The sequence below is a fragment of the Sorex fumeus genome, unplaced genomic scaffold, assembly GCF_029834395.1.
Source record: "Sorex fumeus unplaced genomic scaffold, SorFum_2.1 ptg000018l, whole genome shotgun sequence".
Classification (NCBI taxonomy): Eukaryota; Metazoa; Chordata; class Mammalia; order Eulipotyphla; family Soricidae; genus Sorex; species Sorex fumeus.
In genome coordinates, this window is record NW_026606075.1 from 7,380,315 (window position 1) to 7,405,439 (window position 25,125).

The 25,125-nt window shown below is 39.3% G+C and overlaps 2 protein-coding genes across 3 annotated transcripts in view; one reads left to right on the forward strand and one right to left on the reverse strand.

Annotated features, from left to right (window-relative positions):
• SLF1 (SMC5-SMC6 complex localization factor 1) overlaps window positions 1-24,320 on the reverse strand; it is a 71,302-nt gene extending 46,982 nt beyond the window's left edge. The window contains exons 1-8 of one of the 2 annotated variants that reach the window (XM_056112606.1): window positions 24,315-24,320; window positions 13,533-13,646; window positions 12,655-12,730; window positions 11,200-11,440; window positions 7,064-7,226; window positions 5,727-5,870; window positions 4,067-4,213; window positions 1,437-1,583 (exon numbers count right to left, since the gene is read on the reverse strand). In XM_056112606.1, coding sequence (XP_055968581.1) covers window positions 1,437-1,583; window positions 4,067-4,213; window positions 5,727-5,870; window positions 7,064-7,226; window positions 11,200-11,440; window positions 12,655-12,730; window positions 13,533-13,646 — 1,032 coding nt within the window. In that variant the 5' untranslated portion in view covers window positions 24,315-24,320. Of the gene's footprint in view, window positions 1-1,436; window positions 1,584-4,066; window positions 4,214-5,726; window positions 5,871-7,063; window positions 7,227-11,199; window positions 11,441-12,654; window positions 12,731-13,532; window positions 13,647-17,180; window positions 17,236-24,314 lie in introns of those variants that run through there. The other variant, XM_056112605.1, reaches the window with a different exon arrangement.
• A 225-nt stretch (window positions 24,321-24,545) lies between these two features.
• Window positions 24,546-25,125, forward strand: part of KIAA0825 (KIAA0825 ortholog) — a 441,165-nt gene continuing 440,585 nt past the window's right edge. Inside the window, exon 1 of the mRNA XM_056112442.1 lies at window positions 24,546-24,586. The gene's annotated coding sequence lies outside the window, so the exon portion shown is untranslated. The remainder of the gene's footprint in view (window positions 24,587-25,125) is intronic.

The window sequence follows — 25,125 nt, forward strand, 5'->3', positions numbered from 1 at the left end:
ATACAAAAATGCATTTATCTTCAGTGCTAACCACAGCAAAAGTCCCTGCAAAATAAACATTCTGCAATAACAACGAAGTTTATAACAGAACAAAAATTCTTACCTGATATTAGTATAAGAACTTTCTGTCTCTCTCTTTTTGGGGATGGCTTGGGGGGGGCTTTTAGGTCACACCCAGCTTATCAAATAAACTAGGAGCAGGAGACATAGCTCAGTGGCAGTGCTCTTGTCCTGCATGTGTGGCCCCAAGTTTGGCTGCCAGCACCACAAAAACAAACAAAAATTCTAGCTGTCAAATGCAAGCTAGTATGAGAAAACCGACTACTGGAAATCAGACACCAAGGGAATTTGTACCCAATGGCTTCAGGGATTACTCTAGAGGTGCTCAAGGAACCACCTGTGGTGCCAGGGATGGAACCCAGTTTTCCTGCATGCGAAATATGAGTTCTAGTCCTTCGAGTTACCTCTCTAGTCTGACATACATGTACTTTTTAGGCACTTTACATATGTAATGTTTTGGGGCCATACCTGGTGGTGCTCAGGGCTTACTCCTGGCACTGCTCTGCACTTGGAGATTATTTCTGGTGAGCTCAGGGTACCATAGGAGGTGTCAGGGACAGAACCCAGGTTGGTCTCAAGCAAGGCAAGTGACTGGCCCACTGTACTATTGCTATGGCCCCAGGTACTTTATATTTTAACCTTTCAAATGTTTCTGGGAATCTTTTTAGAAGCCTATAGAATATAAGAAGGCTTAAGGTGCATGTCTTCCATGTAGTGGTTCAATTTCCATACTATATGATCCCCTGATCACCAGCTCCTGTAGCCCTGGATGTCCTCAAGCACAGCGGGGTGGTCTGGGTAATCCCTGCACTGCTGTGTCCAAGCTGCATTATATCCTGAATGCCCTTGGATCAAATTACTGAAATACCAGAAAGAATCAGAACCAACCACAAGAATTACAACGATGCTTTCCAGGACAATCAAATACTGCATGGGAGTATTCTTCCCCTTAAAAAAGGGGGAAAAAAATCCCATTTTTAAAAATAGCTATCTTATGTTAAATAAGCTAGATCATGAAAGAAATAGTTCAGAAGTCCGACTTCCCCAACCTTATAAACATATGTAGTCATACAGTAATTTTTATTTCAAAAATTGTAGCTTTTTTATATAGTTTTTCTTCATATAAGTGACAAAAATATATTTGAGTAACTCCATTAACTCAAATTTCACTGGGAATACATATAAAATACTTTCATTTTGATATGAAATCATAACTAAATTATACCAAATCAACCAAATTTTTTTTCATGAGAACTGCAGATTACATACATTTAAAACATTGCAAGTCAACTCAAAAATCATATTTTATGTCTAGGTCATGTTATTAAGGAAGAGTCAGAAAAAAAAGAACAGAAATTAAGCTCAAAAACTTTTACCTGATCTTTATATATGTGCTTTCTTAAGGTACTTTTAATTTTGTGATGTTCCACCTCCTTTCTGTAACTTCTTTCTTTTTCTTTTTTATATTTTTTCCTCAAAGTATAACTCCTTTGAATATCTTCATCCTTTTTCTTAATTTCCTTCTACATATATTCAGACAATGATTAAAAACAAAATCTCATTAAGAACCTGACTTATAAATCAAGTATGACACATTAAAAAAAATAAACAAGAATCATGCCTAATTTTATTATTTTTTTAAATTATAACAATTCTTTAAGATTTTATTTTATTTTTCAACCAGTTTGGAGTGTGTTTTATTATTTTTTTAAATATTTTATTAGTGAAACACCATGAGGTACAGTTGTAGACTTACAAATTTTTGTGCTTGAGTTTCAGTTATACAATGATCGAGCACCCATCCTCCACCAGTGCCCATTCTCCACCACCACTAATCCCAGTATCCCTCCCACCCTCCCTCATCCCACCCTGCCTCTGTGGCAGGGCATTCCCTTTTGTTCTCTCTCTCCTTTTGGGTGCTGTGGTTTGCAAAAGATGCATTGAGTGGCAATCATGTTTGGTCTATAGTCTACTTTCAGCATGCATCACCCATCCTGGGCGGATCTTCCCAACACCCTTTATTTGGTGCTCCCTTCTCTATCTGAGCTGCCTTTACCCCTAGAGTGTGCAGCTGGCTTCCAAGCCATGGAGTAAACCTCCTGGTATTTATCTCCGCTATTCTTGGGTGTTACTCTCCTATTTTGTTACTTTATGTTCCCCAGATGAGTGCAGTCTTTCTATGTCTGTCCCTCTCTTTCTGACTCATTTCGCTTAGCATGATACTTTCCATGTAGTACCACTTGTATGTAAATTTCATGACTTCATCCTTTCTAACAGCTACATAGCACTCCATTGTGTAGATGTACCAAAGTTTCTTTAACCAGTCATCTGTTCTCGGGCACTCAGGTTTTTTCCAGATTCTGGCTATTGTAAACAGTGCTGCAATGAACAAACAAGTGCAGATGTCGCTTCGACTATATTTTTTTGCCTCTCCGGGGTATATTCCCAGGAGTGGTATTGCTGGGTCAAATGGGAGCTCAGTTTCTAGTTTTTTGAGAATCCTCCATACTGTCTTCCGAAACGGCTGAACCAGTCAGCATCCCACCAGCAGTGAAGGAGAGTCCCAGAGAGACTCTTGGACAAGAATACGAAGGCTCCCTTGAGAATATGTTGGCTCCGTTTATGGTAACTTAATCAGTAAGTGTCAAAAGAACCAATCAAATACAAAACAAAAAGAAACATCAATACTAAATAAAAGATACAACAGTGAAATAATAAAACATAAATATTATCAAGAAAATAATTGAAAGATTCTAGTATGATGAGCTACAAAAATAACTGGCAAAATAAAGCAACATATTGTTAGGGTGCAAATATAGCTGGTAAAGGCCCTCCTGTTGATCATCGATTTGCTCGAGCGGGCCCAGTAACGTCTCCATTGGAGACTTTGTTGTTACTGTGTCTGGCATCTTGAATACTCTCGGTAGCTTGCCGGGCTCTCCGAGAGGGGCAGAGGAATCGAACTCGGGTCGGCCATGTTGGCTGTGTGTAAGGCGAACGCCCTACCCGCTGTGTAAAATTATAATAAAAAAATGAAAAAAAATTCACACTAATTCAAAGATGGGTTTTTACAGCTATATGGTTTGTTACATAATTGAAAATAATTCACTGCAGAATCTTTTTACTAAAATGGGTATGCTTTATTTCTTAAGTTAATTGGGTACAAAGCACTAAATCTTAGAATGTTCTAAAAGTTGTATACAAATGTTTATTTATTTTTATTATTATAATTATAAATGACATTATACTGAGTTTAAGAAGAAAATATTGGCAGCTCCCACCCAAACCCACCATCCTGTCAGGCAGAGAAACAGCCCAGAATCACATCTCTAAAAGAACATGACACCACCAAATCTCAGGTAGAATGGTCCAGGCTGAGAATTTCGGGGCTTTGGAGCTTTGGGAGGGTGGGGACGGAAGGGCGAGCAGGGCAGATTCACAGATTTCTCTTTCTGCCTAAAGGCCTGTAGCTAAACCCAACAGATTCCAACAGAGAAAAGACCCAGCACCACAACTGAACCTTACCAAATTGCCAAGCACCAAATTACTCCAGATCTATAGCTCCTAGTAAGCCTCCAAATTTCATAGTACTGTCAGCCCAGGAGTATCACATCAAATCTGACGGGAAAGCTGCACACAAGCTACACACCTACCAAGCTTAAAACAGAAGACTCAACAAGCACAAAGCAGCTCAGGAGGTTCTCAGATAATGACTTTCGTATTATCACTGAGATATAAAAATTATCACAGGTTGACTCTTATTTACCTATGTTTCGAAAATTTCATTTGTCTTTCTGTTGTAAAAAAACATATGATGTAGATCTGTGCCTGCAAGACCTGGGTGGTGGGTGGGAATCTGGGTACACTGGTGGAGGGAAGGTCACACTGGTGGTGAGAAAGGTGTTGTAACACTGAACGCCCGAAACAATGGCATTAAGAACTTGGTAAATCACGATACTATAATCAAAAACTAAAACTAAAGTTTTTTGAAAAGGAGATGTTTTACCTTAATTCCATATGTGTGTCTTCCTAAGGCATTTCTCATTTTTATAAATTTCGAATCTTTACTGGACTCTCTAAGCTTGTCTTTTTTGTGATGGTCAATCAAAACAGAACTGACATTAAGCTCTTCAACATGATGGTGCAATTCTTTCTGCATGTTTAATAAAAAAAGTGTCAACTAATCACATACTCAATATAACCAGTAGAATTCACAATGAAAAAATCCACTTTAGGTTTTATAGAACCTTTCACTGTCACTGTCACTGTCCTCCCGTTGTTCATCGATTTGCTCGAGCGGGCCCAGTAACGTCTCCATTGGAGACTTTGTTGTTACTGTGTTTGGCATATCGAATACGTCACGGGGAGCTTGCCAGGCTCTGCCATGCAGGCGAGATACTCTCGGTAGCTTGCCGGGCTCTCCGAGAGGGCCGGAGGAATCGAACTCGGGTCGGCCAGGTTGGCTGCGTGCAAGGCAAACGCCCTACCGCTGCACTATCGCTCAAAGACATTAAATATAATAAGAAGCCTTGTGAATGATATTACATCTTATCTATACTAAAACAAAACAAAAATGGGATTTTTAATTTACCAAATACATTAATATACAATTTTGGTATTTTAAGTTTTCTTGGAATCCCTATTGTTTTCATCTGAGATATGATTAAACAAAGCAACTTTTTTATATTAATTTTTCCAAATATTATAAAACTAAGTTGTAGATGAAATAGAATCTTAAAAGTCTTTTTTATAGGCTATAGGGATATAATATTAACTAGAAAAAGGCATATTACACAAAATATGTTGCTCATTCATCATACAAATCTTCTTGAAAAAAATGGGAGACCCGAGTGATCGAATAATGAATTGGCATACATGCTCTGCATGGAAGTGGTCAGGGTTAATCACAAGTACCACATGGTGCCCTACCACTGCCAGGAGGGACACCCAGAGCTAGGAATAATTCCAGCATTGCTGGCTGTGGCCCATCCCCCCCAAAAGGGGAATAATTTCAACATGATAGTGTATCTTCTTAAATTAAAAAAGGCGTTAATGATGTATGCAGATATATTTTAATAATTTTCATATTTGATAAAAGCAGGATTTTCCCATAGTAAAACTAATGCGAATAATGCTTTTTTTTTTTTAAATAGTCCTTTCTGTAAGCAGATTCCTTATTTTAGTTTAAAATTACTGTTTTTTGGTTGGAGAAAGAGCCCACTGAAGCATACAGGAAGCCTGGATTTGATCCTTAGCAACCCATGTTTTTTTGCTTTACACATTTAATCAAAATAGAATGAATTTGTTAAAAAAAAAAAAACCCTTGTTTCTATGTGGAATAAAATACTTGAATACAACCTTAAGTTAGAATATATTGATGAAAGATAAGAATACATTTTAAGACACACATTACACATACAGATAAATTTTAATTATTAGACAACAGCATATATTGGTGCTGTATTTTCCTACATGCATCTATATATTTTATTTCATGTAGCTCAAGACAGTGAATAGGGAAAATTCCTATTATTTCTAAATCACAGACTGTAAAACATAAATACCAACTCTGTGATTCTAAAATCCAGATCATTCCCATCACATAGCTTCTCAAACAATTATCTAAGAAATCCAGAAACATAAATTATTCAGTTTTTAAGTTTTACCTGAATTCTACACCTGGTCTCCTGTAAGGCACCTTTCATTTCAACAAATCCTGTATCTTTTCTGAAACTTCTGTGTTTTTCTTGATTGCTATGCTTATTCCAAAGAGATCTAGAATGGGATTCTTCATCCTTCTGAATTTCTTTCTGTATATGGATAAAAACAGATTAGGTAATCAATGAAATATAACCCATTTATGATATTTAACTTTTATCTAGAATTAAGAACTATCTCAACAGAATCAAAGTTTATTGAACATAAGTAAATTCTTTAAAGGAAAGAATGAATGATTTTCCCTTCAAAGAATTTACTACATTTAAGTCTCTTCACCAACTCTAGTTCAAAATGTTTAAGTTCTCTTACCAGGAAATCAAACTGAATTTAAAAAATAGCCTACCAATCATAATTTTGGAGCTAGAGTCATAGTAAAGTGGTGCTTACCTTATAGACCACTGACCTCAGTTCAATCTCAGCAGCCCTGAGCCCTGCCATGAATAATCCTGAACAAAGAGCCCTTAGCATAGCTGGGTGTGGCCCAAATACAAAAACAGAAACAGACAAACCAAAAAAAAAAAAAAAAAAAAACCCACAGAGGCATCCCTAGATGAGCTAGATGAGCTGTTAAAAAGTTATTAAGTAAGAGGTGTAGCATACAAGACCAGTGGTAGTTATTGTGCATATTGTGCTAATCTTACACACTGTCCTCAAGAATCCAGAGGTGGTAGTGTCAGAATCAGAACTCTATGACATACTGTATCTGCTATTATTTTGTTTATAATGTCATTTGTCTAAAAATGCTTAAAATTGTTTTGTAGTAACACCATTAAAAGTACTAAAAACAAGAGTAAGGCACAAATAATTTAGTGATGCTTCTTTAAGATCAGGAAGTATTCTCCAATATAAAAAAAAAACCGTGGCGGCAGACAATGGTTCAATCCCCATATTCTCCCCTGAGTACCACCAGAAGTAATTTCTGAATGCAGAGTCAAAAGTAATCCCTGAGCATCATCAGGTGTGCCTAGAAGCCAAAACCAAAAGAATTAAAAAAACTGAGACTGAGTTTGGGCAGAAGTCAGAGTAGAGCAGGTAGGGAATTTGCCTTGTTTGTAGCTGACCCGGCTTCCATTCTAAGTACCCATTAAGGTCCCCTGAGTTCTGCCAGGAGTGAGCCCTGAGCACAGAGCCAAGAGCAATGCTGGGTGTGATGCTCCCCCCCTCCCTCACCAAAGAACTGAGATCAACTACCTTAAAATTAACCATTTTTATTACTTTAAACTATTACACTATCAAAAATTGAAACATCTATATCTTTATATTGATGTTTTCTATGATTACTTACCTCTAAAAGAAAATCCCCTAAATACTGAATTGGAAAAAATGGAGCCTTAAAGTTATCTTTTTCTTGTTCAGCTTTGATTCTTGCATTACTGGCAATCACATGAGTTATCCCACTAGGTGAACCTTTTGGTAAAATGACATTTGCTTTTCCAGCCTCCAAAACTCTAAAGTAAAAATATGAACAATAATCAAAATATTACAATTAAGATAATAAATAAGACATAAATAAATTATTTGCTGGAAATTTCAGCGAAGACATAATTGGTTTTTTTCTCTTTTTTTAATTTTTATTAATGAAACACCATGAGGTACAGTTGTAGACTTAAAAATTTTTGTGCTTGAGTTTCAATTATACAATGAGCAAGTACCCATCCCTCCACCAATGCCCATTTTCCACCACCACGGATTCCTAGTATCCCTCCCACCTCCCACCCCCCCATCCCATCCTGCTTCTGTGGCAGGGCATTCCCTTTTGTTCGCTCTCCTTTTGGGTGCTGTGGTTTGCAAAAGAGGCAGTGAATGGCAATCATGTTCGTTCAATCTATAGTCTACTTTCAGCCTGTTTCTCCCATCCTGGGAGGATCCTCTCAAAACCCTTTATTTGGTGCTCCCTTCTCTATCTGAGCTCCCTTTTCCCCTAGCATGTGTGGCTGGCTTCCAAGCCATGGAGTAAACCTCCTGGTATTTAACTCGGCTATTCTTGGGTGTTAGTATCCTATTTTGTTACTTTAGGAAATAATTGTTTTAGGCTATTTGAGTTGAATAATAAACAATGCAGTGACTTCTAAAATTTTTAGTTGGCCAGAGCAGATGTTTAAGAAATTATGCTCATCTTTCTATGTTATATTTATTTTATTAATTAAAAGTATGAAACTTATTACCTAGCGAAAAGTGATCTTAGTAAGTAAAGAGAACAATACAAGAAATCAAAGGAAGTTATTATTCAGAAGACAACGTAGTTCTAAGGAAATTATTCTGGACCTTGTTCCCAACCTTTCTCTTAAAAATATTTATGTATTTTACATCTACATTAAGAAATACACTTTAGTGAAAAGTATTACAAGGGTTAAGGTACTTGGCTTGCACATAGATGGTCAACCCTGGTCCAAACCCCTAGCACCAAATATGTTTCTGAGAGAACCAACCAGGAGTGATCATTGAGCAGAACCAGGGACTAGCCCCTAAATTAGGGGCTAAGTGCTGGGTTTGGCTCCAAACCCTCCCCCATCTCCTAAAAAATATTATATTTAACATTTAGACTCACAGAAGGTACATAGGAACACATATCCCAAAAGTGTTATGAAAGGTCTCCTGCTTAGAATTTAGAATATATCATAAAGACACTGACCACCTAATGAAAAAAGTCACTTAATCACAAAATCACAACTTTTCACAAACCCATCGGAGAACTATAAACCAAGTAAAAACTCAACCAAAAAATTTAATTACCTGAAGACTGATAATGATTGAGGATTCAAATGATCTCACTTTTGCCAGGCCAAAAAAGTGGTTATAATACTGGTTACTTTTGGTTTTTTTTTTTTCTCTTTTGGGGTTACACCCAGTGATGCACAGGGGTTACTCCTAGCTCTGCACTCAGGAATTACTCCTGGCGGTGCTCAGGGGACCATATGGGATGCTGGGAATTGAACTTGGGTCGGGCGCGTGCAAGGCAAATGCCCTACCCACTGTACTCTGGCTCTAGTCCCAATACAGGATAAGGGATTTAAAAGGGATAAGCAGTGATATTGACATTTTAGAATAGTCCCTGATACAAAGAAGTACAATGTCGCTTGTTAGCTCTTTGCTGTAGATCCCTGTCACATATTCAGACAAGAGAGTAGGAGAAGGTATCACAAGCAGTCTCTGCTTATACCAAGCAAGGATCTGCAGCCCTCGAGAGACTCAATGTTAAACCGGGCCCATTTTCCTGCACCCTTCTCACATATAAAATAAAAACCTTCAATCACTTGGATAGGTAAGAAAATCTACTATCTTCTAAACCTGGGGGTGGGGGGGGGGGGGGTGCTGGGATGCTTCTACTGCAAGAGTGAAACCCACTCCGTTCTAGGAAAGGGGACAGGACATTCTATGATTGTACCATCTGATAAAACTCAAGAGTTTTCTAGTAAGAGACGGAAGCAAAAGTCATTTCTGTGTGGTAAGGAGGCCTAAGATATATCAACATGAAGCAAAGATCTAATACTGGCAATGAGTAACATGCAAGAGAGAAGGACCATCAGGAGAGTCCTGTCATGAATTCATCATGCAGGCACTGCTAAAAATGGAAAATCAAAAAGGAACACCAATTAATAACACGACATCCTGTAGCTGTAGATCAGACGTAGAGAATATGTTTTACCCAGAGTCTGAATGCTAGAACCAAGAAAAATTTAAAAACTCATGCAGTGAAACCTCCCAGGATCTAGGTTCCACATGAAGCATAACAAAACCATGCACAAGCCTCACATGCCAAACTTCGTTCTATCCTTGGCACCACTCCTAAGTATACACTGAGTGCTGTCTTAGGAGGCCCTGCTGTATACCATCATCAGGTGGTGCATCAGGGCTCAAAGCACCATATTCTTGGGCACTATATTAATCTGGTTAGCTGAGTATCAGGCTTCCTAATCACCAGTTGGGAGCAATTGGAAAAATGGTGGTTGCCTGATATTGTTGGTGTAGAATTAAATGTGTTTGGACATGAAATGATGTCAACGCAGATTTTTATTATTGTGGTATGAATGGGTATACTAAGTTTCCAGAATTCAACAAAATGTGCATTAAAGTAAGTACATTTTACTATTTATAAATTACATATTAGTGGAGCAAAAAGTTCTTAGATTCTAATTTAGAAAGAATTTTAAAAGTATGATGTAAAGAAAACAAATTTAATTATGACAGAAGTGGTATGAAGCAATAAGAGAGCATTAGAGAGGGGTTAAAGAGATATAGTACTGTGGGTAGCGTGCTTTTCTTGCATGAGGCAAACCCAGGTTCCATCCCTGGCACCCCATATAATCCCTGAGTGCAGAGTTAGGAATAAGCTCTGAGCACAGTTGGTGTGACACCAACCCATCCCCACTCTTTCCCCCAAGAAAAAAGCATTATTATAAACCCAGAATAAAGGTGTTTATGTTAATGTAATCCAGTTAAGTCCTGCATTTAACACTGTCATGGAGAGGTTCCTAGAAACTTAAAATTTAACCAAAATGACACATAAAGAAACCAGTTTGTCCACAAGGTAACTGACACGAGTTTTTTTGGCATATTTCCAGTCACAATATGTCAACACACTTCTAAGGATTCCAAGCACCTGGAATATCAAACAATAATTTGTAATCATTCGTTCTCCCTCCTGCCTATTCAAGTTCAGAGCCCTAGGACTAGAGAAAGTACATGATTTCTGCATATAGAAGGCCCGTGTTCAATCCTTAGCACTACAGGTCTCAGAGCACACCAGGAATAAAGCCCGTGCTTGGACATGACAGTAGCTCCCAGCACTGCAGGGTACAACTTCAAAAGGAAAACCAAGCAAGTTCAGGGTCATTAGTAACAGCCTAGATTGGCAGCTCAGTAAAGAGTCAACCAACCCTGGATAAAACACCATTCCTTCAGAGGGCACACTCACACCCCCACATCGACTCAAACAGTAACAATTCCGGCATGCCAGTTCATCCATACGCTCACACTAACGTGAATGTTTTGGGGACAGGGAGGAAACCAGAGTACCAGAAAAACCCTACAGAGGTGAAAACTCCACATAGTAGACCCAGGTGGACTGCTTTTTCTCACATCCATATTATAATGAAATGAAAAGACATTATTTTAGAATTTGCTGTAATTTACTTAAAACACAAAAAACTTCTAAGTTTTTCTTTTGCAGTGACACAAAGACACAGCCTGAAAAGCAAAACAGAGATTACAAGACAGTTGCATGCAACACTGTAAAACTGATTTCGTTTCACCAGACACATACACTTAAATGTGCAGAATGGTTTAGGTGGGAGATCAAACAGCACATAACCAAGACATCTTTAGGTAGAATTAGTGAAAGCAAAGAAACACAAAAAGGTATTGAAGCAAACCGAAACTGTTTTACAGACCCATTGCTTTCGCTTTTATGAGACCCATTACCTTACAAGAGAATCACTTCTTTTATCGGCTCTAACCAGGAGAACAACTTTCCATCTGTGGAAGGCTCCTGGAGCGCCAGTGCGTTTCAGCTCTTCCCGCCATCTTTTAGGTGCAGATTGCATTTGAGGTGAATAATGGGAGTCTTTTTCAATTTTATATCCCCATTCATAAGTTGTTTCATCCAGCCATCTGCCACTTTTGGCACTATGAATTATGTAGTCCTTAGTCAGTACCCATTTTCCTAGAAAGCAAAGGAACTGAAAGTTACAAAAGAATTTCGGCTGACACATGTAAACAGTAAAAGCCAAGTGTCACATAAATTGAATCTTTTCGAAGTGAGACTCTTAAGCTACATTACCACTGTTCTCTTTGAACTGTTTTCTTAAATATTTTGACGAAATCACTGAACATTGTATGCATGTAATCTTCCCCATGATATAGTTCTAAATGTTACTAGAAAAGTTACTAGTCTAAAGTTTTATTATATTTTATTTTGGCTTTTTGGGGGGGTCATACCCGGCAATGCACAGGGGTTATTCCTGACTCTGCACTCAGGAACTACTCCTGGTGGTGCTCGGGAGACCATATGGGATGCTGGGAATCGAACTCAAGTCAGACGTGTGCAAGGCAAATGCCCTACCTGCTGTACTATCGCTCCAGCTCCAAGCCTAAGGTTTTAAAATCCAAAAAATAATTTGGTATAACTTACAGATTGCGAGAACTGTTATTACTTATGGACCTGAATTTAAATTCTTCCTAAGCTAAAAATGTTTTCAATAATATTGAAATGCTTTCAATAATAATGCATTTTACAAAAGAAATTTGAGTTAGCAAATTTTAATATTGTATTCTATATTTTCTTATCTAGATAGCAATGATTCTTTTAAGTAGCAAAGAACAATGTAAGTATACCACTTATTTAAGTAATAAAATCTAAGTGTTTCTCTGAAAAATGATCCCAAAACCTGGTAAATTAATTTAGTGAAACATGATCTTTAAACTGCAATCAGTGGACTAAGGATAACTTAGACCAATTACAACTTTAAAAACTAAAAAAGGATCTCCAGCATCCAGTATGGTCCCCTGAGCACAGAGTTAAGAATAAGCCCCGAATACTACCAGTTATGCCCAAAGCAAATAAACAAAATCAAAACTGACTAGTTCAGATGGCAGCTCCAAGGAAAGTAGATATAGCTAAGGCGTCAAGAAAATTTTGGGATTTTTGTTTTCGTTTTTTATTGCTAATCCTTTTGATAAAAATACGTAATATAGCTTACTAAAATCTGCATGTACAACAAAAATCGTACTCAGAAAAATAATCGAAAGGTCTCACAAACATTTTTCAGAAAAATCAATTTATTCCTGATATAATAAATGTATAATTAGAGATTAGAGGAAATTATTCTTTAATCTGGAGGTTACTTTTCAAAGCCAGGCAGGAGGCACATAACTTACCTGCTGCACAAGCAGCTAAGAATTTTTCACTCTTACATAGGCGTTCAGCTATAAGATGTGTACAATTTTTGTATTTCTAAAAGAAAAATCCAGACACATTAGAAAACTTTATCAGGGTAGTATTTCCTTTCTAACACACTTTTAAATTCTTTTACATTCTTTATTTATATTTATTTAAATTCCTTTTAAATAGCAGTAATTCTTAGTCCAGAATAGGTTATTTCTCAACTTAAGACAGTTCTAGCACCCTAAACCTACATAAGTCAAAAATACTCTCCTTAGAAAAAAATCACTTAAGTAGTTAACTTACTAAAAATCATAGCTCAGCTAACCTACTTAAACTCTCAGAACACCGACAGTGAGTCAAAATCCTAATACAAAGACTATTTTATAACAACGTATTTGAGTAGTTCATATTATTATTAGACATCACACTAAATGAAAAAAGTCTTGGATGTAAGCTGCTCACTCTCATGATCACACAGCTGACTTTAGCCACTTGGCTACTTTTTAGCAGGTGTGGAGGTAATCAAAATGAAAACTATGGGAGCAGAAGAGATAGGAGACAAGGTGCTTGCCCAGTTTGATGCCTGAGACTGCATAAGGTCCCCTGAGTATGCCAAAAAACCTCCTTCCCACAAATCAAAATATGAGGGCCAGGGATATAGCTCAATAACCAAGCATTTGCTCAGTAAGTGTGAGGCCCTGGTTTTGGTCACTGGATCCACAAAAAATTTAAATCTGGTTTTTACTGAATATGTATTGCTTCTACTGTCACTGTCACTGTAAGGGAAGATATTATGAATCAGGGACTATATTTTAATTCTAGTATTTTTAAATTACACTGTAAAATCTGATGAATAAGTTTCTGTACTCACCTCACTCTTAATAAAAGTGCAATCTAGTTTTAAAAGCAATTTGCCAAGAGCTTCCTTTTCTTCCATCTTAAATCCTGTCATCTGGATAATATGCTTTGGGGCACCATCTTCCATCTATCATATACACAAAGAGAATAACATGCTAAAGTTAACTATTCACATGATTGATGCTATTTTTTTCTTAACTATGAGAGCAAAAAATAAAAACTAAACCTATTAAGTTAAATATACAAATTTAACACAAAAGCCTTAGCTGTATTCACCAATATTACATCACTTACTTGTTCTAGAAAATATTTTTTATTTTTCTCAAACTATGATCTTCTGAACTCGGGTGGGGGGTGTCTGTATGAATACTAAGAGTTATCTGTCAGTAAAGCAATGATTTGAATAATACTTCAGAAAAGGACAGCTGCTTTATAAACATTAGCATAGTGACACTAGTTTTTATTTAATTTTTTTTTGCTTTTTGGGTCGCACTTGGCGATGCACAGGAGTTACTCCTGGTTCATGCACTCAGGAATTACTCCTGGCGGTGCTCGGGGTACCATATGGGATGCTGGGAATTGAACCTAGGTCGGCTGCGTGCAAGGCAAACGCCCTACCTGCTGTGCTATTGCTCCAGCCCCCAGTTTTTATTTTTAAAGTACTTTTACTAAGAGTTTTTGCAACAAGTATACTTGTGGATGAGGAAACTTAACCAAATTTTAAAATTGTTTAAAGTGTGTCTGTACAGATGTTGAAGGATATATACACATCCCTGACTAAGTTTAAAAAAAACCTCATGATCCTCATAAAGTAACAAAATAGGAGATTAATACCCAAGAATAGCCAAGAGCAGTACCAGGAGGCTTACTCCATGGCTTAGAGGCCAGCTGGGCATGCTAGGGGATAGGGCAGCTCAGATAGAGAAGTGAGCACCAAATAAAGGATATTTGGAGGATCCTCCCAGGATGGGAGATGCATGCTGAAAGCTGACTATAGACCGAACATGATTGCCACTCAATGCCTCTTTTGCAGACCACAACACCCAAAAGGAGAGAGAGAACAAAAGGTCACAGAGGCAGGGTGAGATGCGGGGGGATGGGGGTGGGAGGGATACTGGGATCCATGGTGGTGGAAAATGGGCACTAGTGGAGGGATGGGTATTTGATCATTGTATAATCGAAACGCAAGCACAAAAATTTCTAAGTCTACAACTGTACCTCCTGGTGTTTCACTAATAAAAATTAATAAAAAAACCCTCATGATCCTAACAACATTTATACTAAATAATTCAACGAATCAGGTACATATAATAATATGGAACCTACTCCCAGTCAGCATTTTAAAACTCCGATATAAATTATTTTAATTATCTATAAAACTTTTTAAAATGACTTTTTTACACTTATTATGGTATATTCCTTAATCCTTATTTAAATATATCTTATAAAGTACTCTGCATTTGAATTAAGAAAGGAGTAAAATATCATTTATACTTAGAATACTTACTTCTCCTTGTTTACATGAGCTGAAGACATTAGAACTAAATGTCTCAGAGAAAAATCTCATGTCTTTCATAGGTAAGGAATTGACGAAATTATATTACTTTTCCATTTCTCTTAACAGCTTTGTCATTTCAGCTCTGGATTAGTGTTTATGCCACAGGCAGAGGAAGAGCTGCTAGCTTCTCTCAAGACAATTACAAGCAAATTTCAAATGTAGAATTTAATATAACACATGATGCTGATTTGTAAGGCTATACATATGAAACTATGTAATAAATTATATTTTTTCAATAGAAATTCTGAGGACCAAAACCAAGAGTATAGTGGGTAGGGTGCTGACTTTTCACATGGACCAGGGTTCAATCCCCAACATCTCAAGTGTTTCCCAAGTCTGCCAGGAATGATCCCTGAATGCAAGGCCAGGAGTAAGCCCTGAGCACAGCAGCCAACCACCCCATCCCTTGCAATCACCAAAAGAGAGAAATTAACCTTCAAAAATTCAAGACATAAACCACAAAGGGTTTTTACAATATAAGATTGCTTCACTAAAGTTACAAGTATCTGGTCAGTCAGAATTATATAGATAGGGCTTGGTGTCTTAACAAAAAAATCTATTATCAATGAAAAAAAATCCAGTTTTTACATAAGATGTTCTTCATCGCATTCATTATGAAAATTAAAAAAAAAACTACACCCTTACACAGATTATGTATGAATAGCTCTGGAATGATAATACCCATTAGTAAAGAATTGTATTATTATTTAAAAATACTGAAAACTAAAAAAATAAAGAATATGCTATTGCTAGAAATAATTTAATCTGATGAAGAAAACATTAACACATATGCACTAAAATCGCGCAGATAAGGCATATGATCATAACAAAGGAGAAATACAGTTTTCCTTAATCCTAGGGAAATCTTTAAAATGAATCAAGCAAATTTCTTTAAAAAATTATAAGCAATTTTCAGAAATACTAGATAAATGAAATTCAAGGTATCTGTATTATTTCCGAATTCTAATGGAAAAGGTAACATAAATTGCTTTAACTTTTTAAAAGATATGAAATAAAAGTGTTTTAACCACATATGCTTCTTCCTACAACTTATATTTTCTCCTTTAAATTTTACTGTCCTGTTCCTGAGAATTAATACTGGATGAACTGTGCAACAGTAAAAAGCAATAAGGCTTTTTAAGGGCAATTTCTTTCCTCTGAAAATACATGAGACTAAAATTTAAAAAAAAAAAAAGGTAAGTAACAGATAAAAAAACAGCATGTCCTATTTTAAACACTAGCCAAATACGAAGGTCAAAAAATAAGTCAGAACACAGGCCAACTTGATTAGTGGTTACACTTCGCTCAAAATTATGAACACAAATGATGGCAAACAACTTGCTATACTTTGCACAAAATTGTGAATACCAGTGACGGCATACAATATAACTAGCACAGCTTTTAAAACAATAACCTCTATTACCTTAGTCTAATACGTTACTATAATAAATCTTCTTGAATAACACTTAAATTTGGCAACCACTATTAATACCAAATCATATGACAAATTGATAGTCTAATTTCTGTAATTACCAAGGGAAATTATTTAAGGATATAAGCAAGTATTGATTATAAATGTTTACTTCTATGTAAAAAATTGTTAAATGGCATTATACTTTGTGTGTGCCAAAGTAATTTTTAATTCTGAAGGAATAAAAAAAAACTATTAACTGCAGCCTGATAGGTAGTCAACTCAAAGACAGATACGTACACATTAGTGCAATACTTAATTCGAAATCTTTAAAAATAGGGTGAGGTTGTCTGGAGTATCTGGAATACGACGGATCAAGAGTTAACTTCTAGAAGCCTTTCGGTATAAGAAAGAAATCAAATATATTGCAATGAAACGGTTCTAATGGTACTCATAGGGATTTAGAGATTTTTTTTTTCCTGAAAAGTTGGATGATTCTTCAAGCTTTATAAAGAAGTTACTATACCCACAAAAGGAAAGGAAAAGCTAAAAAAAAAATCACTTAATAGTTTAAGGCATTATATTTACAGTCAAAAATTAAATACTAGATTCTTAATACTAAGAAAATGATTCTGAAGCAATTTCACAAACATATGTAGTAATGAAAAAACAAAACCAAACTAGTTACTTACCTTGAACCACACAATATACACAACTAAGGAGCTAATGATTGTGAACCGAGCTTGTATTTATCCAGAGCAAGCAACTGTCTCTGTGGTGTGGACTTTCCCAAAATATCTCCCACTTGGGCCTATCCCTGATGCCTGAAATTCTTTTGCAGTTGGTGCCAGTTAGAATGCAAGTAAACCCAGAGCACTCTTCATTAAAACTAAGAATTCATTATGAACTACGTTTTTAGGTCCTTTGATTTCCTCACAATTTGTAAAACACACAGCTAGACAATATTTGAAGAACACACAGCTAGACTATGTTGAAAAAGAGAGCAGGAATATAAATATGAACACAAAGGTCTGTTTGTGGGAGGATGAAAGAGCAGGGTATAATAGTAGGATAAAATGAAAGTGACTCAAAAGACAGAAGCAGGAAAGTTTAAAGACGTGTGTCAGCCTCTTTAAGATAACCTTTCTCATATGCATTACAATTTGTTTTATGATCAATCATAGAATGTATCTGAGAAATTTGAGACTATACCTTAGAAACTGTATGTTATTAACTGAAATAAGGAATTCATTAAAAAGTTAAACTTGGCAATGAAGTGGTAGTAGAGTGGCAAGTGGGATGAGCACATGGCCAGCCCAGCTTTGATTTCTACTCCTTGTAAGGCCCTCCTGTGCCCCGCCAGGAGTCATCCCTGAGTGCAGAGTCAGGAGTAAGCCTGAAGCACTTACTCCTGTATTATCAATGTGATTCCCAAACCCAAAAATAATTAAAAAGTTAACTGTGTTTTCCATTTAAAAACTACAAATTTCCCAAAAACTTTAGTTACTGATCTTTTAATTGTAGCTGATACACTCATTATAGAACATTTTAAAAATTCAACAAATTAGTAGTGGAAAGATCTACATCATCTCTAATTCTGTCACCCTTTCACACCTTTGTCAACATTTTGTAGGATGGTTGACCTGAATATTTTATGTGTATGCGTCAAAAGTTCTACACACACACACACACACACACACACACACACACACACATACGCATTTACATATACACACACATACACATAAACCTGTACACATGTAGCACTGTAGCACTGTCCTCCTGTTGTTCATTGATTTGCTCGAGTGGGCCCAGTAACATCTCCATTCTGAGACTTGTTACTGTGTTTGGCATATCGAATACACCACAGGTGCCAGGCTTTGCTGTGAGGGCAAGATACTATCGGTAGCTTGCTGGGCTCTCTGAGAGGGGCGGAGGAACAGAACTCAGGTCGGCCGGGTTGGCCTCGTGCAAGGCAAACGCCCTACTGCTGTGCTATCACTCTGGCCATGTATATATAAAAAAATGCAGGCGGGGGCTGGAGTGGTAGCACAGCAGGTAGGGTGTTTGCCTTGCACACAGACAGCCTGGGTTTGATTCTCAGCATCCCATATGGTCTCCTGAGCACTGCCAGGAGTAATTCCTGAGTGCAGAGCCAGGAGTAACCTCAGTGCAACGCTGGGTATGACCCAAAAAGAAAAAAAAAAAAAGAGCAGGCATTATTGTTCTATATATTAACTTGAGGTTTCCTCCCCGCCCTGACCAGGGCTCTGGCAGCCGAAGACCTCCAGAACCAGCCACCACCATGCTGAGACCACTCTCCGCACTCATGAAGGTACTGGCAGAGGAACAAAGGCACGTGGGTCCTGGGGCTGAGATCTCCAAGTCTGCTCAGATCAGGGATGAGCATCCTCCACCCAGATCCTCCATATTCCAGTAGGCAGGGGTCACACCCACCAACTGGCCCTCTGGCACGGTGTAATCCCATCAACGGCCAAGACTCAGAGACTTTAAAATCCAGTTCCCGGAAGTGCGCAGCCGCATTTGCGGCCGTGCGACACCTTATTATCTCATTCTTACTTTGGACAAAATAGTACACTACCAAATGTAACCTGCCCACACGGCAGAGTCTGGCAAACTCCCCGTGGCGTACCCAATATGCCAAATACCAGTAACAATGATGGGGCTCATTCTCCTAACCCTGAAAGAGCCTTGAATATGGCACTTTTAAAAAATCTCAGGGCTAGGATGAAGGAGACGTTACTGGGGCCTGCTCGAGGCAATCGACGAACAACAGGATGGTCGTGATCGTGATATTAACTTTCATGCTAAATTCTATCAGGTTTTCATTCCACTGAGTATTCTTCATTATTTCATGGTCACAAGGAAAATAAGCCTTTTAAAAATTTTAATTGGGGGCTGGAGCAATAGTACAGGGTAGGGTGTTTGCCTTGCACGAGACCAACCAGGATTCAATCCCTAGAATCCTATATGGTCCCCTAAGCACTGTCAGGAATAATTCCCGAGTGCAGAGCCAGGAGTAACTCCCAAGCATCGCTAGGTGCGACTCAAAAAGCAAAGAATAAATAAACAAATAAATAAAAATTTTAATGGGGCGCTATTAGTGCTCAAGGGCCATTTGTGGTGAGGTGCTGGGTGGGTGAAAGAGGAAGTTTCTATTCCTGGCAGTGTTAAGGAAACATGTGATGCTAGAGATCACGTCTGAGGCTACTGAATGCAAAACTCCAGCTTTTTGAACCACCTGCCTGGTCCCAGGTAGTTTGAAGGTTGTTTTAATTATTAAAAATTATTTTGGTTAAGCCATCCAATGGAAAACTACTTTAAAAAACTTTCATCTTCTGGAAAACTTTTTCATAGAATCTATACTATGGTTTTGAGTTAAAGAGTTTGAAACATTTACATTTCTTTTATCTAAGACATTTAATCCACAAATGTTGTCAGGTACATCCCCGCTAGAAAACAGTACGGAGAGTTCTCAGTAAACTTAGAAGTGAACTGCGATCTGAACCAGCAAACTACTTTTGGACATCTATCCCCAGGACATAAGAATGACATATACACATGAAAGGACATATACACATAATTATTCACTGCTGCACTCAGTACACTAGCCAAGATATGGAATTAATCTACGTGTCCAATGACAGATGAATGGATTATGAAGATGTGGTATATATACACAACAGATTATGCAGCTGCAAGGAACAATGAAATCATGCAATTTGCTGCAACATGGCTGAAACTGGAAGATTATCATACTGAGTGATGTAAGCCAAAAAAAAAAAAAGAGAGAGAAAAAGACAAACACAGGATGCTCTGTGGTATATACAATACTGGAGGAGGAAATGTATTGCAATAAAAGGAGGATGTCTAGATTATCCTTAGCCCCAGTGTTTAGACAGATGAACAGAGAAGGGAAGAATTTAAGGGGGAAAGAAGAGAAGTGATGGGTGTCCTAGCATTAGAGCTTAAGTAATATCGGTGATATGGTTAATGGTATAGCCATATATCCCAAACTCAGCAAAACTGAAAACCTAAGTTGAAGTGGCAACCACTTTAACTTTGTAATGTGCCTCTTAAGGTGACAGGCAATGATGAGGTAGGGTTTGGGTGTGGAGGGAACCTGGGAACACTGGTGGTAGGATTGGTGTTTAAATATATATGCTTAAAACTCAAATATAAGTAACTTTGTAAATCAGTTTTTTAATTAATAACCCCAACATTTAACCCAGGAAGGAAACTAGTGCTAAAACTTTAAGAAGCCCTTAAGTGTAGGATGTCTATTTTAACCAAGACTGCAACAGGCAGACAGGAATTACAATACTCATCCTTGTGGGAATGACATATTATATGGCTCTGAATGATGTAACATTCATTGTAGTTTAAGAGTTCTATTCACTCTTGGCCTACAGGTCAAATTAGATTAGGCTTTTGACTTATTTTTACACAATCAACTTTTGAATTTTTAAGACACAATATGAAGATTACACATAAAATTTTAAATTAAGTAATCCTATTAGGATAGCAGAAAAAAGGACTGGAGAAAGGGACTGTACAGCAGGTAGGTGCTTGCTTTGCAAGGGGTCAATCTAGGTTCACTCCCTGGTACCCCAAAGTGCCAGGAGTTAGCCCTGGACATGGCCAAGTTTCACGTGTAGCTCAAAAACAAAATAAAGGAAAGAATAGTTAAGTAAAAAAAAAATGTACTGTTTTTATCTTTGGGTTCCTTGCCTTGAATCACTTTATACTAGATTATTTTGAGCCTGTCCTTGAACAGACTCCAAAAATTGGAGGCAATTTTAATTCTACCTTGATAACCTGTTTTCTTTCTCTTGGAGAACCAAATATTTTTAAGGTGCTTTTTAAAAACGGATGTTTCTTGTCGTGTTCTTCAAAGGGATGTGTGTATGTGTGCAAACTGATCATCAATGAAGGTCTCCAATGTAAAATGAGTTATGTTCTTAATTCTCACTTCAGTGGCATTTTGGTGGAAAGAACAGTTCCAATTAGTCTCTTAGATCAATATAGCAGTAGACAGAATTAGATAAGTGGTAGCAAACTGTTGTGAGGAAGAAAGAAGGGCCTAAGTGGAAGGCCCAGGCTGGAGTGACACTAACAGTTTTCAGGAATAAAGGATGGGCATAGTGGGCAGGCAGGAGCAGATTCAGGATGTTCAGAGGGCAAAAGAGCCACACAATAGATTGTATCCTAATAACTGTACAAACAGTAGAAGCACAAAGGTCAAAGGTTTAACTGTTTTATTTTTGTTGAACTACTACCTATACATTTCCTGGGTTTTCTAACTTTCTTTATTGGCATGTTAAGTACTGTTTACCCTTCTTTTAAAGATGATGGCAAGACATCAGAGAGTATGAAATGATCAGGGTCACTCTGCTGGAAAATGGTAAAATCAGGTTCTGAGAGTTATAAGTGTATTCTGAGAGTTAGAAGTGTATTCCCTCTAAAGCTGACATCTTTTTGACAGTCTCTCTTGGATGAAGATTTCAAAACTGAGTCTAAAAGCTCGGGGTTGTTATAGGCAGTGGGGACGCAGGATCGCTGCCTGCATCCTGGGCCCAGCAGTGTGGGCCTTCAGGATCTTGAGTGCTCGTGGGGGCAGAGGAGCAAGTCCAACCTCAAGCATGCAAGACCTGGGTCCTACCACTTGAGCGATCACCTAGGCCCCTTCTTATACTTTTAATTACTTTCTCTTTCTATTTTTAAGAGTCTGTTTTCCAGCAGTGCCACAGAAATTACATTTCATGAAAAGAAACCTACTGTGAGCAGGGGTGCTGACCTGCAACACCACTGAAAATATTCAAACCATTTGGTTCAGGGGGGAAAAATGTTAAAAGTGACAAACATTTCAAGCAATAATCAAAAGCGAACTATTTTCTTTCTTTCTTTCTCCCAATGTAGGAATACTGCTCTTTATTCAGCCACTGATAAGCTGACTGAAGTGGGCATGAACTCCACGTTACTTTTTAAAAATTTTTTATTGAATATCCTTGAGATAGACCATTACAAAGCTGGCAGGGATTTCTTTTCAAAGCAGATTTGGTCACTAAACCACTTTATATGAACTTTGTTTCAAAAATAACAACAAACCATTTCATATTTCAAAATCATGTTGATATTTTAAAAAGTAGAAACTAAGCAAACTTCTTAAAAGTTCACTTTTTAAGCAACAATGTCTTTTAGAAGATAAGAAACAATACATAGTTCAGTTTAGAGCATTTATTTCCAATTAGGAGACATCAAGACTCAGTTACAAGAGTAAAGAGTGACCTTCACTTTTTCAGCTTTATTTCCCAAAGCCTATAAAGAATTGTTTGTTTCACTGTAAAACGTTTTAAATAAAGACAATACTATCTCATAATAACTAATCAGAAAAAAAGCTGAGTATGGCTGTTTTTTTTTTAAAAAAATCAACAACTTTCTGGGTGTTAATGAAAACTGTGACTACCTATCATAAAATCTTAATTTTATGACATGCTTTATAGTTTCATTTTGATCACGATGACTAACCAATCTTGCAATAGCTGTGCCACATGATTCAAGCTTTCTGCTATATCAAAATACGTAACTGATGTCCACTTAAACCTAAAGGCGACAGAATATTAATGGATTGACAAAAACAGATTTAGCTGATGCTTATTTGCACCACGGCAGGCTAATTCATCTTTATATTATTCAAGACTTTGAGCACTGCAGTCCATTTAGGAATACTCTTGTGTTAACTGAGACATAAAAATTAACTCCCTTGTAAAAAAAAAAAAATGCTAATTTACGTCCCGAATACCTGCAACACAGGTTACTCAAACTTTCCTGAAATGGGAACAGCGTGCAGAGCAAAACTGGGAGGAGGAACTGAGGCATAACGTAAAACCACAGAATGCAAAAGGTCACGACACTGTGTGTGTGTGTGTGTGTGTGTGTGTGTCACCCGGGCACCTACTACAATATGAGATCGCTTACAATTCCACTGCTTCTCGTCTCAACCAAGCAGCTTTCCCTTTGTGCCCTTTTTGTTAAAAAAAAAAAACAAAGTAATTCGGACAGCTTGGCCCTTTGCACATCCAGATCCACCCAATTCCGGGATCAAATCAAGCCTAATTGGGCGGGGAGGGAGGGGAGTGGGGAGTGGGTTCCTGGGGCTGATCTCCTCGGGTGGGTCAATATTCATAATCGATCAGAGGAGGCCTTGGGAGGGGAAGACATCTCGGGCTAGCCTGGGGTGGGGGGGGTCCCAGTTCGGTTCCGATGCTCACTCACACCCCGGGGGGGGGAAATGCGTGTGCGCGGACGCGAGTGTGTGTGGGCGTGAATCAGGCCTTGGGGAGCTGCGGCCACCGGGCCGGGACCACTGGGCACGTCTAGGGAGAAATCGCACTCGGGGAAGGGGGAAAGTGAGGCGGGTCTGGGGGGGTCGCGGCCCCCTGCAACTGCCGTGACACGACGGAAAGCGGCCCAGGGCCTGGGGCTGGCCAGGGAGAGGCGTCCCCGTGGGTCCTATGGCAACGGGGACGCGGGTGGCCTAGCGCGCGAGCGGGCGGCGGAGCGGGGTCGGCCGGGCCGGGCCTGGCCGGGCCGAGGGGGCCGGGCTGGCCAGGCCGAGGCGTGCGGCCGCAGCCCACCGACGCGGCCAGTGGGGGCGAGCGGCGGCCTCGGAAAGCGCGAGGGGGCAGAGGCGGCGCCGCCCCGGCCCCTCGGCGACCTCACGGCGGCCGGCAGCTCCGGGGGGCCGGAAGCCAAGAATCCCCCGAGCCAGGGTCTACTGTGTCTTCCGAGCTGAAGCCCGTTACCTTCCCGGCCGGAGCGTCTTCCCGGCTGCTTCCGTCGGGTGGCGGCGGTGGCAGGGGGGGGACACGGCAGCCGCGGCCGCACTCGCCGCCTCACCAGTCCGGGAGCTGGGAAATAATTTCCCGCCGCGCGCCCGGCGACCCCGGAAGCGGAGGTTCCACTTCCGGGTGGTTGCCAGGGACGCTCCCCGGCCGTCGTCAAGGCGGGCCGAGCCGGTGCCCGGCTGAGTTCGGGTTCGGGCGGGCGGGCCCACAGCCCCGGAGGTGGGAGATCGGTAAGTGATTTTCCGGGATGGCCTCCCGCGCCGCTTTCCGGCCGGCTGCAGTTCCCCGCAGCCCAGTCTGGGTGGACCCTAGAAGTCCGCGGAGAGGGTGGGGGGAGCCAGCGGTCCCCTCGCAGCAACTCCGCGGCGCTCGGCCCTCGGGGCAGCCGCAGAAGGCCCCGGGACCCCACTGAGCCTTCTCACTCCACTTGCAGGCCCTGTTTCCAGTTTGCAACCCGGTCGCGCCCCCCCCGAGTGTCCTCGGATGCGGTTCGTGACACCTCGTGCCGCGATTCCTCCCGATTCCTTGCACTCCGCCAACCTTCTGGAGCGTCCCTGGTCTCGCCTCGCAAGGTTTGGACACGCTGCATGCTCCAGAACTGCTTTCCCAGCCTTTTTTTTCCCCCTGCAAACCGGTCCCCTTTGCCTTGAGGTTGAGTCCGTGCCCCGAGAGGCGGCCAGCGGGCAGAAGTGAACCCCTCTTCCGAACCGAACCTTAGGGATGCTGGAAGAGCGGGGTCGTTCGGGCTTTAGAATCAAGTCAGTGTCGG